Raw genomic sequence first — 16,279 nt, 5'->3', positions numbered from 1 at the left:
ACTGGTTAGGAGCTAGGCTGTGATAAAGGTTTTATGGTCTCATAAGCAGACCGAGGTACTTTCTTTCCAGACTGCATGGAAGTAGGGGCTTGTCTGGAGCTACGCTGACTGCAAATATACATATACCTGACTCTTACTGTAAAATATAAGTAATAAATCTTGCTTGTCCTAAACTGCCAATTATTACCAATAACAGAGTCAAATTAATTCACAGGATATATAGCTCTGTGGCTAATATCCTTTCAGGATATAATGTATCAAGGCAGGATTTCCCTATCTGTCTTTCGTTACATTTTGGTTGAAATTCTACCCAACTGGGTTACGAATTTGACAGTTCCCACTTGTGTGTGACATAAATTTTGAAAAAAATTGTAAGTAATTACTTTTTTTTTTACCTAGGGAAAGTAATGTTTTCTTATCGGTGCATGCATTGTATAAACAAAATTTGCCTTTGGTGATCTTATAATTTGGCCATGCTCTATGACAACGGGGTCTAATGCATGTGGGTGAAGTGTCCCAGATTAGCCTGTGAAGTCAGAACTGGCTAATCAGGGACGACACTTTCAGCTTTTATGATATTTAAATTAAAAAAAAAGTCTCTCCTTAGCAAAAATCCAGTTTAGGCGGAAAGTGTTGTCCCTGATAAGCCTGTGTAGACTTAATAGACAAATCTGGGATGACACATTAAACACATGCATTAAACCCCTTTTTCACATAGCACTGCCCAATTATATAAACATGTTCGATGTATAATGTGCACTAATGTACAATTTTTAAAGTTTGGAAGAATGTCAAATTATATTTAATGATATGTCACATATGGTTTGGATATAAAACTTGTTTTAATTATAAAAGTAAACATAAGATATAGAATGAAGTAGAAACATTTTTAAATAAAATAAAGTCATAATAAAACTGAAATTAACATCAAGAACAATTAGATATGTATTCTAATACATCACATATAGATAATAGAGCATATGCACCATCCTTGAATTCATGCATCAATTTTATAAAGATTGCTATAACTTCTACACCAGCTGAGAATTCTTGCCTCAACAAGTTACATTTTCAATGATATATCTCAAAACTCACACCTGATATCTTGAGACTCATAAACTCATAGTTTGTGTTTTTTCCTCAGCTTTGCACCATAAGACATAACATTTAATCTTCTGATTTACTGTGCTTCACTTGGATAGGAAGGTCGCCCCAGCTTCAATATTTTACAGTGTCTGGCTAGCTTCAAGTGTCTGTTTTCTAAAATAATTAAACTATGCTGCCAGCCATTCTGACAAAGTTTTGGCAATCATGCAAGGGAACAAGCATATGCCCAGTGATTGTATTAAATTTTGTTTTTAAATTGATAATTTAGAAAAAGTTGCAAAAAAGTTGAAAGAAAGTTAGGCCCTTTGCATATGGACAATTGAAAAGTTAAATAGTCTTATTATTTGCATTAATGCCATATTCATATTTACTATGCTTGTTAAAATGAACATACAAATTAAGTCTTCACATAGTGAAGAGAAACCAAATGTAGCTTTAGAATATACTTGTACATGGATTATGGATTTATTCGTAGGTGTATATATAGACGTTTCTTTATATTCTTCACATTAAATTGGTGATTTGGTGAACAACTTTTGTTTTTACATCAGAAGACCAAATATCATTTATCAGCAAATGCACGATAATTAATTAAAAAACATATTATCCAAATATTTGTTTAATAACTGCTTAAAAAACTTTCATACTAAAAAATCAAACAAAGAACCTTGCTCTGCAAAAAATGGGGCTTAACCCTTTCCCCAATAAGAAGCAAAGTGAAAATGGCTTTGCAACCAGCATAAAACCAAAAGAGCCAGCAAGTAATTAGCAGTCTGTTCAGGTTTTATGCTGTTTGCTGCTGATCAGTATCTAAGGGTTGGAAATGAAGCTTTTTAAACTCGAATTTAGAAAGAAAGGTTTTGAATTAAATATAACTTTCTTTGGCAACACAAAGGCGTCAAAATACAATCTAAGTGGTAAAGGGTTAATGCATGTTTGTAAGTATCATCTCAGGTACAACAGCTTCTGCTTATTGGTATATGGAATTGTGTTCAAACACAGTCTCTTCTTTGCAAAAAATCAAGTTTATGTGAAAAGTGTCCATTATTAACAGGTGTGGACTGCACAGGCTGAAGTGGAACGACACTTTATGTACATGTGTAAAACCCTGTTTTCCCAGACCAAATCACATGTGTACACTTTAAAAATGCCTCTTTAAATAAAAACACCTTGTTTTATATAATTATGTTTAAACATATAAAAATTACAGGCATTATTAGACCGGGCGAACCTGACAGTCAGCCCCAGCACTCGCACCTTGAGCCCGTCCTCCGATCACCGCATCTCCCGCCCGATATCGTACATAAGGCCCACGGGAAAACAGATCATCTCTAGCGACCTGATAGAGGTCAAGAGGACCCTGGGCGAAGGAGAGTTTGGGGTCGTCCAGGAAGGGGTCTGGACTACTGAGGCAGGGGAGAAGGTATGGCGTGTAGGTTTGTGTTTGTTGAAACAGATCTTTGTGAGAAGTTAAAACTGTGTTATGTTTGTTGGTCCTTACTTTCTCCTTGCAGGGTTTTGTTTGGCTTGATTTTATAGCCGAAATTCGGCTATGTTCCCAATCCCAAAAATTATACTTTTTTCCCAAAATGTGGCAAATAATTCCCAATTTCCAAAAAAAAAGTGTCTAAAAAAGAAGTGTCTAATTTATCTCAATTTTAATTCAATTTCATCTAACAAAGTATTATGTGATTTTGTTCTTTTAATTTGAATGATTATAAAGACTTATATCCAATTTAGTATTTCTCTAATCAGTTGACTTTTCGTTTGGAATAAAAAGGCTAATGAATTTATTTTCCCAATTTCATGAAAATGCCGATAAAATTCCCAATTCCAAAGCCATGGGCTATCTTCCCAAAAAGTGGAAAAAAAAACCTGCCTTGTTATTCAATTGTGTATGGGATTATCTTTTGGTTAGTAAACCCTTATCAGCTCAGATATCCCTTTTACCCCATTTACAGTCCCTTAGAAAATCAAATAAAATGAAAAGCCATTCTTAATAGATTCAAGTTTTAAAGGCGTCATTTCCATACCAAAGATAATGATGAGCAGCAAACAGCATATAACCTGAAAAGACTGTGAGTAACTCACATGCTGTACTGATTTTATGCTTGTTCATACAGCTATTATCATTTTGCGGGAAAGGGTTAATTGTTTTTTGGATCAGACCTTTGTGAAAAGTTAAAACTTTGTTATGTTTGTTGGTCCTTACTTTCTTCGTGTTATTCCATCGTGTCTGTGATTATCTCTTAGTAAAGTAATGGCTATTTAAGTTATGTTAAAAGTCTTCAATCAAAATGTACCTTTTAAGGTTCATATAAGAAATTACAGAACATCATTTTAATACTCTAATGTCATTTCAATACTCGATGTCATGCAAGATAGCCACAAACACACACACAAAACCTCGTCATTTGTAAACTGAGCTTAATAAATGTGGGAAAAAGGCCATTCTTGATTATCCTGTGCAGTCTGCACAGTCTTTCCAGGGACGCCACTTATCTGCCAAGATATGATTTTTGGTTTAGAGGAGACTTCCTTTAAGGAGAAATTTCAATGAAGGCAGAAAGTATTGACCCAGATTATTCTGTGTTGACTGCACAGGCTAATCTGGTATTGTTTTTGCCCTGTCTGTTTGTTGGTTGGTTTGTTGGTTTGCATCAAACTTTAACATTGTCCATAACTTTTACAATATTGAAGATAGCAACTTGATATTTGGCATGCATGTGTATCTCATGGAGTTGCACATTTGGAGTGGTGAAAGGTCAAGGTCAAAGGTCAAATATATGTGTGGGGAACATAAGTGTTTCTCAAGCACTTCTTGTTTATATAGAAATCTTGCACACACAAAAATTAATGCAATGCCATTGTGATAACTTAGTCAATGACATGTGTTATTTCTTACATGACCTTGAAAATAAATTTTAATTAAGGCTCATATGTCAGTCATGTTTAAATCTATATGTGCCAGGTGGAGGTAGCATTGAAGTGTCTCAGCAGGGACCGCATGGAGAACGGTACCCAGGAGTTCCTGAAGGAGGCTGGGCTTATGCAGACCATTGACCACGGGCACATCGTACGCATGTACGGGGTCGTACTGGACAAGGAAAACTCACTCATGTTGGTAGGTGGAAGCTTACTCATGCTGGTAGGTGGTAGCTCACTTATGCTGGTAGATGGTAGCTCACTCATGCTGGTAGGTGGTAGCTTACTCTTGCTGGTAGGTGGTAGCTCACTCGTGCTGGTAGGTGGTAGCTCACTCATGCTGGTAGGTGGTAGCTCACTCTTGCTGATAGATGGTAGCTCACTCTTGCTGGTAGGTGGTAGCTCACTCTTGCTGGTAGGTGGTAGATCACTTATGCTGGTAAGAGGTAGCTCACTCTTGCTGGTAGGTGGTAGCTCACTTTTGCTGGTAGGTGGTAGCTCACTCATGCTGGTAGGTGGTAGCTCACTCTTGCTGGTAGGTGGTAGCTCACTCTTGCTGGTAGGTGGTAGCTCACTCATGCTGGTAGGTGGAAGATCACTAATGCTGGTAGGTGGTAGCTCACTCATGCTGGTAGGTGGTAACTCACTCTTGCTGGTAGGTGGTAGCTCACTTATGCTGGTAGGTGGTTGCTCACTCTTGCTGGTAGGTGGTAGCTCACTCTTGCTGATAGATGGTAGCTCACTCTTGCTGGTAGGTGGTAGCTCACTCATGCTGGTAGGTGGAAGATCACTTATGCTGGTAAGAGGTAGCTCACTCTTGCTTGTAGGTGGAAGATCTCTCTTGCTGGTAGGTTGTAGCTCACTCATGCTGGTAGGTGGTAGCTCACTCTTGCTGGTAGGTGGTAGCTCACTCTTGCTGGTAGGTGGTATCTCACTCTTGCTGGTAGGTGGTAGCTCACTCATGCTGGTAGGTGGTAGCTCACTCTTGCTGGTAGGTGGTAGCTCACTCTTGTTGGTAGGTGGTAGCTCACTCATGCTGGTAGGTGGAAGATCACTCTTGCTGGTAGGTGGTAGCTCACTCATGCTGGTAGGTGGTAGCTCACTCATGCTGGTAGGTGGAAGATCACTAATGCTGGTAGGTGGTAACTCACTCTTGCTGGTAGGTGGTAGCTCACTCATGCTGGTAGGTGGTAGCTAACTCTTGCTACTTAATGATGGGGGAGAAGTTTGTAGGTCTGTTCTGATATTAAATCAAAGTTTACAACCCTTTAAAGTTTTAAAATTATGCCCCCACTCGAAGAAGAAATAAGATGTTAGTAGTTTTGTTTGTGACAAAGCTGTAGTAAGGCTGGGTCCAAAGTTTTGTTCATAGTTTAAAATCTTAAGGTAGTAAATATAACATATTTTAGTTCCTAGTAATGAATTGTCTAAGCTGAGATAGTTTTTATGCTCCCGGATCGAAAGATCAGGGGTGTATTGTTTTTGGCCTGTCTGTCTGTCTGTCACTGTGTCAGTCAGTCATTGTATGTGTGTGTCCCAAAACTTTAACCTTGGTTAAACTTGTATAACGTTTGCAATATTGAAGATAGCAAGTTAATATTTGGCATGCATGTGTATCTCATGGAGCTGCACATTTTGAGTGGTGAAAAGTCAAGGTCAAGGTCATCCTTCAAGGTCAATGGTCAAATATAATTGTATTTTTTTAGTCCCCTACCGGTTTCACCGGAGGGGACTTATGGTTTTGTCTCCGTCCGTCCGTCACACTTTTTAACCAGGTTTTCCGAAGGAAAAAACTGGTTATTAGATTGGCGAATGCGGGCGGGCTGGCTGGCTGGCGGGCTGGCTGGCTGGCGGGCTGGCTGGCGGGCTGGCTGGCGGGCTGGCTGGCGGGCTGGCGGGCTGGCGGAATAAGCTTGTCCGGGCCATAACTATGTCGTTCATTGTCAGATTTTAAAATCATTTGGCACATTTGTTCACCATCATTGGACGGTGTGTCGCGCGAAATAATTACGTCGATATCTCCAAGGTCAAGGTCACACTTTGAGTTCAAAGGTCAAAAATGGCCATAAATGAGCTTGTCCGAGCCATAACTATGTCGTTCATCGTCAGATTTTAAAATCATTTGGCACATTTGTTCACCATCATTGGACGGTGTGTCGCGCGAAATAATTACGTCGATATCTCCAAGGTCAAGGTCACACTTTGAGTTCAAAGGTCAAAAATGGCCATAAATAAGCTTGTCCTGGCCATAACTATGTCATTCATTGTGAGATTTTAAAATCATTTGGCACATTTGTTCACCATCATGGGACGGTGTGTCCCACGAAAGAATCACGTCAATATCTCCAATGTCAAGGTCGCCACGACTAAAAATAGATTAAAAAAAAAAAAAAAAACTTACAAAGGGGGTTAATTATTTTTGGTCATTTCAAAAGTTCAGTTTGAGTTTTCTCCCTTTATCAGATTTTTTTTTCACAATGAAAACCTGGTTTTGTGACAATTTTGTCCCTTGTCTGGATCCTGCGATAACTTTTAAAGTTCTTAATATTTTTTCATGAAACTTGGCACATAGATAGATGGCAATATGGACATTATGCACGTCATTTCATTTCGTTCCTGTGGCAAAAATTATGGTTGCTATGGCAACAAATAGACTAGAAATACTGCTGAAAATGGTTGGTTTTCTGGATCCTGTGATAACTTTTAAAGTTCTAAATATTTTTTCATGAAACTTGAAACATGGATAGATGGCAATATGGACATTATGCACGTCATTTCATTTCGTTCCGACGTCAAAAAATTATGGTTGCTATGGCAACAAATAGACTAGACATACTGCAGAAAATGGTGGTTTTCTGGATCCTGTGATACCTTTTAAAGTTCTTAATATTTTTACATGTAACTTGAAACATGGAAAGATGGCAATATGGACATTATGCACATCATTTTATTTCGTTCCGACGTCAAAAATTATGGTTGCTATGGCAACAAATAGACTAGAAAAACTGCTGAAAATGGTGGTTTTCTGGATCCTGCAATAACTTTTAAAGTTCTTAATATTTTTTCATGAAACTTGAAACATGGATAGATGGCAATATGGACATTATGCACGTCATTTCATTTTTTTCCTTAATAAAAAAAGTTGTGTTGCTATGGCAACAAATATATATAAAATAATCTGGCATTTCTGACAATGGTGGAGCCGGTAGGGGACTTATATTGCTTGACAATAGTCTTGTTGTTTCTAAAACTTTAACCTTCGTTAAAGTTTGGTCATAACTTTTTGAATATTGAAGATAACAACTTTATATTTGGCATGCATGTGTATCTCATGGAGCTGCACATTTTGAGTGGCTAAAGGTCAAGGTCATGGTTCAAGGTCAAATATCAAATTTATGGCTTCCATGCGGCGCAATAGGGGGCATTGTGTTTCTGACAAACACATCTCTTGTTTTATAATAGTTTGAAGTCTCAAAGATGAAACCTGTTTAAAGAATTTTCGCACGCATGTGCCTATAGTGTCTACCCAAATAAGCTATGCAGCCCATTCATTAATCCCCTTTTTGTACACAGGTGACGGAGTTAGCCCCCTTGCGCTCCTTTCTGGAATGCCTGAAGGACCCCACCCAGAGACAGCACCTGACATTGGCGCGACTGTGCGACTTCACGCAACAGATCAGTGACGGCATGGCGTACCTGGAGAGCAAGCGTCTCATTCACAGGGATCTCGCAGCCAGGAATATACTCATGTTCTCGCACACAACTGTAAATATACTTTAATTTTAACACTTTACCACTTAAAGACATATTTTGACGCATTTGTAGTCCCTAAGAAAGTTACATTTAATTAAAGACTTTTCTTACAAAATTCAAGCCTAAAGGCTTCATTCCCAAACCTTAGTTACTGATGAGCAGCAAACAGCATAAAACCTGAATAGACTGCGAGTTATTACTCGCAGGTTCATCTGGTTTTATGCTGTTTGCCAGGGCTCAACATTAACCTTAAAACCAACTTGCCCTCCTAGGCAAGTACTTAGATAATCTACTTGCCCTGAACGTAAAGCCACTTGCCCAAACATGAAATAGCACATTAACTGTAAACCTCATATTTTTTACCTGTAGGATACCTGTAGGATGATTTTGGGCTCTGTGGTAAGGACTCAAGTCCTTTTTAAACCCCTCTTCTTATCGACGTCTTATGGTACTGTATCCGTATGTGTTCTCACAACTAATAAAAATAGCCCTTATTCAGTAAAAAATAGTTCCTTAAGTATGGTAAAGAATGAATGTCCTTTTGACAAACAACAGTTGTGATCACTAAAACTTATACACTATGTCCCCATTCCAATGTAGATCAATCCTGCTCTTGAATTCTAATACATTCTTGGCATCAACTACACATTGAGGCAAGTCATTCCACATGTTAATCACTCTTCTGGAAAATTGATTTTGACAAAAAGATGTTCTGGACTTTGGTTTCTCAAGCTTTAGGTTATGTCCTCTAGTTGATGATGTATAATTGAAAAAGTTCTCAAAAACGCAATCATCTATATTTTTGACTATTTTAAATGTTTGAATGGCATCCCCACGAATTCTGCGATGAGCAAGTGATGGTAATTTAAGTTCTTTAAGTCGTTCCTCATAGGATGAATTCCTCAAATTCGGTACAAGTTTTGTGGCTCTTTTTTGAACTTTTTCTATGCTAATAATGTCCTTTTTTAAATATGGGTACCATATAACATTTGCAAACTCAACATGCGGACGCACCAAGGCAGTATATAATTTCAAAAATAAGTATTTGTCCATGAACTCAAAAGATCTCTTTATTAAGGCTAGGATACTGTTTGTAGATATATGCTTACTAAATTTTAGATCTCTTTCGAAGAGCACTCCCAGATCACATTCCTCAGTTGCAGCCTGCAGAGGCTTATTATTCATAGTATACTGTTGATTCGGGTTATTGTTTCCGTAATGTATAACTTTGCATTTGTCAACGTTGAAGGCAAGTTCCCATTTTTGTGCCCATTCGCTGAGAGAGTCAAGATCCTCCTGCAGCCTGCCTGAGTCCGTCACAGGTGCATATAACTTGGTGTCGTCAGCAAATATTTTAGAAATACAGCTCACAGAGTCGGTGATATCGTTAACATATATTATAAAAAGTACTGGACCAAGCACACTTCCCTGAGGAACTCCACTCTCTACACTTATCCAGCTAGATGTACTTCCCTTTATTGACACACACTGTCTTCTCTGACTCAGAAAGTTCTCAATCCAGGCCAGAACATTTCCCTTAATGCCATATGCAGATACCTTCCTTATGAGTCTTCTATGCGCAACTTTATCAAAAGCTTTCGCAAGGTCTAAGTAAATGCTGTCCCAGCTTTCGCTTCCTTCGATGAACTTTGTCCAGTCCTCCATAACATGTAGCAACTGTAACGCACAGGATCTATGTGGTCTAAAGCCGTATTGATCATTTGATAATAAATTATTCACACTTAAATGATACATGATATGTTTTCTAACTATTTTTTCAAGGATCTTGCAGACTACTGATGTGAGACTAACTGGTCTGTAGTTACATGGCTCAGTTTTGTTACCCTTCTTGAAAATTGGCGATATTCTTGCATCTTTCCACCTGTTTGGAACTTCTCCGGATGACAGAGTTAATCAAGATCAAAATGATAAACCATTAAACAAAATGATTACAGCAATTAAAGTCTTGATTAAAATCTAAATTTAATGCTCTTTGTTCTTTTTTGCACTTGCCTGTGCGGACAACTAGATTATAAAATAACTTGCCCGGACCCAACTTTTACTTGCCAGGGGCAATAGAACAACTGTTAATGTTGAGCTCTGTTTGCACATAGCCATTTTCACTTTGACTTTGAGTGGGAAAGGGTTAACCTATTTATTTGAGCTCAATTGCCTCAAAAAGCTCAAGCTAATTGAAACACTCTCATATCAGTGTCCTGGGTAGAACCAGTACTGTGTGTCTTTTGGGGGTATCTAAAGAACAAACCAACATTAAGGATCAAATTAATGGCCTAAAGGTCGCTTGACAGACACCAAATCCATTGCGCCACTAAATTTAGTTTGAAATCTTTTACTTTTTGTTTTCATCTTCAAGCCATGGGTATAGTGAGCCACTTGATGTTGTGTCCGTAGAACCAGTACTTGGTGTCTGTAGTTGAGATTTCAATATTGCATTCAAAGTGGGAATCAAAATCTCAATTAGAAACTGTGTATCACTTTGCTGATGCCATAATTAATCATCAAACTTCTAGGAGATTAATTCATTTATCTTTGCCTGATTAATCTTAATTACTTTGGTCAAATTAATTGTTTTGCCTTGGAGATTAATCATTATATTTTTGTCAGGTGCATTGTTTAATTTAGCCAGATTAATTGTTTTATCCATGCCTGATTATTCATTTACTTGCAGCAAATAAATTGTTGTTTTCTTTGGATGGATACATTATCCTATTTACAAAAGCTACTTCCATCAAAAGCAATGCATTACTTTAGTTTTGCTACTTTTTCTCCTGAAATAACTTAACATTTACTTGATTTTGTTGGTACAATTAACCCTTGACTGTCGCTCAGAAACTGAAAATTGCTTTATGCAACTAGCATATAACCACAACAGCCTGGAGTAACTTGCAGGCTGTTCAGGTTTTATGCTGTTTGCTGCTCATCAGTTTTATATTCCCGGGCTGTGGGAAAACAGGGCTTAATGTATTTGCAATAAATTTCATTCAAGAATAACTTGTGCAATCTGCACAGAATAATCAGGGAGGACCATTTTGGCTTCATGTGGATTTAAACTAAGAAAAGACTTGTTTAAAAAAAAACATAACAGAGGAAAGTGGTGCAACACTTTATGTACATGCATTTAACCTCATTAACCAACAGCAAGGCTCTCTTCTCTTGACTTTCTGCAGGTGAAAATCAGTGACTTTGGGCTGTCCCGAGCGCTAGGCCGGGGGAAGGACTACTATCAGAGCAACTTCACCATAAACCTTAAACTGCCTATAGCCTGGTAAGTTGAAGTGCAAACCTATTTATTGTAGATAGATACCATCAAAAGCCTAAGGCTTATTGCAACACTTGAGTCTGTTTCCTTGGTATAAGCAGAACTTGGTGTTCCCACAGTTGGGATCAAACCTGTGACCTCCGAGTCGTTAACCCTTTGCATGCTGGGAAATTTGTCGTCTGCTTAAATGTCGTCTGCTGAATTTCTAAAATTATCATTTTCTTCGATTTTTTTCAAAGAATACTATCAGAATAGCAAACAGTTTGGATCCTGATGAGACGCCACGTTCTGTGGCGTCTCATCTGGATCCAAACTGTTTGCAATGGCCTTTAAAATTCAGTTCCCGCACTGAAAGGGTTAAGGGCTTACCATATCCACTACCCCACTTAACTGCAAAGCCTGGTGGCGGGCGTGTTAACACTCATTACAGTTGAAAATGGCAATTTTCAAACATTGTCATTATATATAGTGAAAGACTTCGACATGTTACATAGTCGGTGAAACACAATAAAGAACACAAATCCATTTCAGTTTTCATTGCGATTTATTTTTGCTGTTAAATTTTCAACAAAAACCATTTCCAATGTTTGTTAAAAACAGGATAAAAGCACTCACAATGTCTGACTGTTTTCATGGTAATGGCCAACTGCTCAAGTGTATATATTAATATACATTGAAAGACTCAATGGTGAAATCACATGTCCAAAGGTAACGTTGTAAAATGACGCATGCAACGGACTTATACGGACGATAGCCTGTCATTTACATGATGTTATACAACAATTAATGGGTTATGTTACTCGAGACATCGATCCCACATTGGCGATTGAATCCAGGACCTCATTACATGTCACTAGGTGAACACGTTATTCATTATGCCACTGGGACCTTAATTTCTTAACCTTTTCCCGCTCAGAGTAACTGGAAGTTCCTTCAGGTTTATGTTGTTTGCTTCTCAACAGTACCTTAGTGTCGGGAATAAAGCCTTTAACTCTTGAATCTAGCAGTAAAAAAGGTCTTCCATTTAAATAGATTTTTTAAGAGACTTCAAACCTGTCAAAATGCATATCTGAGGGGGGAAGGGTTAATTGTTGAAGCTCTTGTAGCCCATGCACTCCTGTAACTACCAGTAATAATTTTGATTGTGTGTTGAGGTGTGCACCAGAGTGTATCAACTACCTGAAGTTCACGTCCTCCAGTGATGTGTGGGCGTTCGGCGTCACGCTGTGGGAGATGTTCACATACGGATGTCAACCCTGGGCAGGGCTGAACGGGCAACAGGTATGCCTGGGGTGGTGGTGTTGGTGGTGGTGATGATGGCGGTTGAGATGGTCGATTGTGACCATGGTCTTGGTGTTGATATTGAGGATTATGATGATCATCGTATTTGTTGTTCATCATATTGGTGATTGTAGTGATGATGATGGAGGTTTTGGCTGTGATGATGATGATGATGATGATGTTGATGATGATGATGATGATGATGATGATGATGATGATGATGATGATGATGATGATGATGATGATGAAATACATGTTGGTGGTGGTGATTAGAATGATTAGTAAATTCTACTGCTTAACATCCACCTGCTACATTAACATAAGAATCTGTGTTATCATTTCAGAAACAGTATTTTGGTAATGTTTTCCTTGAAAGAAAGCATTTCATGAAAATCTATGAATTTCTATGAAAATACTAGCATGCAAACATTGCATCAAAACTGAATTGTTAACCTAAACACTTAACTGTGAAGTATAATTATTCTAAGCATACTGTACTTGCCTGCAACACTTTCAATTAATAACTTATTTGAGGAGTTTCACACACTACCCTAGATTCGAAACATAAGAGATTTTTCAAGATGAAAACCATTCAGGATGGAATAACGGGTCAGATATGATAAGCTATACAAACATTTAAATCTTTTATTTGATCAAAAGTCTGACTTTAGAATTCTGAGTGCCTCTTTTTGTATCTTGCCAGCCTATCTTTCTGCCACCATCTCTGCTTATCTGCTTCAAGAATGTGCCATTAATTATCGTTTTTTTCTGACAGAGGTGGCAACAGGGGGGCCTTTAAGTTCCTTGCTTATCTTTGAACATCTTTGATAAGAATGGCCTAATCAAAATTATGAAAAATATAAAACACATAAAATTGTGTTGCTTCGATGAAATTTTTTTGGCCACTGGTTCAAGTTAGTTTATTCTTCAAAGAATGGTATGTTCTTTCCTGCTGTTTCTGCTAGAATCAACCCAGGATTTTAGGATCCTCCAATATGTTATTAATTGTCTGTTGGAGTAAATGATTTTGACCTGTTTGAACCAGGTTCAACCTGTTCTTACAGAGAAATCATGATAGGAATGGTATAGGCAGAAACATCAGAAAATAAATGATAAAAAAACATTTTAACTATTAAAAATTCAATTGTGATCTTTCTTGTGGAAAGTGTGGGGAAAAAACTGTCCTAACATCTACAAAATTCCATTGATTATTCCTCTTTGTTTAAGGTGTAATTGATAATATTTGGTGTCGTCTTTGTAAGAGATAGTCTGTTTATAAAGTTATGTATTACAGTGTGTGATCTCAGACACTATCTTTCAAACAATATAGCTTATAAAAGTTGTAAACATGCATGTTGAAAGTATAGAGAGGAAAGGGTGGAGCCGTGCTCTGTGAAAAGGGGGCAGGGCCCTCAATCCATTTTAGGGGAAGCGGGTCGCTACCCATAGCAGGGGGAATTTTCGCGGCGTTTCCCTTTTGGGGGGGGGGGGATTTTTTACTTACTCTCTAATTATAACATTTGTACATGTTTGCACTATATTCATTGCTTTTTTCATAATATAGTATGTTTGACACGATTAAATTAAAATAGAATTGAGATATAATAATCATGAGACACATCTTTCTATAAAAAATATATATATATTTTTTATATTTTTTTTTAGGGGGAATTTTCCTCATAAAAGGGGAAAAAAGTATACTTTTCAGGGGGGAAATGCGGCCGAATTTCGGCTGTGGATTTGACAGATTGAGGGCCCCGGGGGGTTTAATGCATGTGCGTAAAGTGTAGTCCCAGATAAGCTTGCGCTTATCTGGGACTACACTTTACGCACATGCATTAAGCCCCTTTTTCACAGAGCATGGCCTATATACAAACAAATTATCACCATGCTAGGTAAATGGAAACTAGGGCGGGCATTTAGAATTGACAATATGCTATTTAAGAGAGCATGCATCGTACAATTATGTGAATTTACTTTGCTTTTACTCCTTTTAAACATAAATAGTCACAATAAATCAGTGCATCTACACAATTTAGATATGTTCAAGTGAGAAAATGTCTGTGTAATGAAATAAATGTTGAAAAAATTCAAACACTTTGTAACAGGTATAATTCAGTTTTATTATGGCCATGATGAGGGAGGGTGTTTATGTTGCAGGGTTTGACAGTTAGATATTGCAATTAATGTATCATTTACAGATAAACATTGAAATTGAATAGCCCTTGAGGTGTTTAAATGTCATTTTATGGTGCGAGATTATAAACCTGGGCCTTTGGGTCCTAACCCATGTGTATGTGATACGTTCATAAATTAAACTGTTCGCAATTCTTAACCTAGATATTGATAGTATAATTTAGCTGCGTCATGCCAAAATGGGTCTTATGGCACATGCAGCCAGTGTTACATACATCTGCTGGCTTACCTGCACATTCACCCTGCCTGGTCTGGAGCTACCCTGTCCCCTCTGGAGTCACGCAAGGTTTCAACAATATATAGCAGATATGCAGACTGGACTGGAGCTACACGCCCTTCATATGGCATAAGACCCATTTTTGCATGATGCAGCTGATATCGTCAACGTGTGTCACAAAGTTCATACAAAGATAATTAAATTTGAGGCAAATTGAATAAAAAAGTTGTTAGTGTTAATGTCACATAACAGGAGAAATGTCAATTTGCTTTGTAACATGGATTAAAAAAGTATCATCATCAGCAGGGCTCCTGCCGCCATTTGCAATTGTCACCAAATGCTGAAGTTTAAGAAAAGTGGCCATTAAATCTTTCAATTTGCGAAAACAATTGGCCATTAAAATCAATAAGATTTGGAGACTGGCTGGTCAGTACAGGTCGTACCAAGTTGAACATTGAACTGGGGCCATTAGATTTCTTGATGAAATTGTTCTTAGATGAGGCATTGATATTTGTATTAATATAACAAAAATAAAAAATAAATAAATAATTTCTAAAAAATATGCAGGCATTATTGGTAAAACAGTTGGAAAGTTACATAAACTCTATGGTGTGAATGTTATAAAAATGTGTATACTAGCAATAGCAGTTTGTGATGATGGTAAGACATGTAAATAATTATGAAAATCTCATACTTTTCAAATACATCTACTGTCTATTAGTATGCATTCTGATTACAAATTTTGAAATAACATACTCCTCCTATATTTTTACAATTATCATTACACCCTCCCACAGACTCTTTGGTGGTTATAACAATATATCACATGAGGAAGGGTTATATTTCAGTTTAACCTTCAATATGGTGAACATGACCATTAAATGATTATCAATTTCAACAGTACACTGGTATGTTTAATGTTCATACCAGAAATTCTTTTGAGGCAAGTGGCCGGAAGAATGTTTATACTTTGTCAGCAATCTGAGACCCAGGGTGTAAATGTTTATGCTTCGGTAATTGCACTATATACACTTTGATTGTTTGTATCTTATACTTCATTATCAACTCCTTTATGTAATTTATGTCTGTATTCTTCTTATACCTGGCAAATGTTAGTTTTTCTATGGAGTTTAAACCTGATGGTAAAATAATATAAATGAAAAGTCATATGAAAAATACTTGTTGGATTTGCTTCCCTTTGTATGTCAAGTAAAGCCATGTTTGTGTTTTGAAATAAGTGTTGATGTTATTTACAGGAGAATAATAATATTCTCACTGAAGTAAGGATCTTTATTTAGAAATTTAAAAAAAACATGAATTTATTGAACCTTAAATTTCATAAACCTTTTAGAAAGCTATGCATTTTTTCCAATCTTAATAACATTATACAATGTATACAACTGAGCTGAACTAGGGGAAAACAGAACATAAATCATGGGCATAAAGTGTCCCACAAGATAAGCCTCTTCAGTCGACAGGGACGACACTTTCATTTAGAGTGGTTTTTCCTTAAGTAGAGA

General features: G+C 37.3%; 1 protein-coding gene across 10 annotated transcripts in view; it reads left to right on the top strand.

Annotated features, from left to right (window-relative positions):
- LOC127842337 (activated Cdc42 kinase-like) overlaps nt 1–16,279 on the top strand; it is a 124,101-nt gene that overhangs the window by 46,492 nt on the left and 61,330 nt on the right. For all 10 annotated transcript variants that reach the window (XR_008031557.1, XM_052371787.1, XM_052371790.1 and 7 more), the window contains 5 exons: nt 2,318–2,530; nt 4,079–4,231; nt 7,606–7,797; nt 10,974–11,071; nt 12,220–12,346. Coding sequence is in view for 9 of the 10 variants with exons in the window: in XM_052371787.1 (XP_052227747.1) it covers nt 2,318–2,530; nt 4,079–4,231; nt 7,606–7,797; nt 10,974–11,071; nt 12,220–12,346 (783 nt within the window). In the remaining variant the exon portion in view is untranslated. The remainder of the gene's footprint in view (nt 1–2,317; nt 2,531–4,078; nt 4,232–7,605; nt 7,798–10,973; nt 11,072–12,219; nt 12,347–16,279) is intronic.

This window comes from Dreissena polymorpha, chromosome 8 (assembly GCF_020536995.1).
Source record: "Dreissena polymorpha isolate Duluth1 chromosome 8, UMN_Dpol_1.0, whole genome shotgun sequence".
In the NCBI taxonomy this organism is placed as follows: Eukaryota; Metazoa; Mollusca; class Bivalvia; order Myida; family Dreissenidae; genus Dreissena; species Dreissena polymorpha.
The sequence above is the reverse complement of the archived record's forward strand: the minus strand, read 5'-3'. Positions and strand labels throughout refer to the sequence as shown.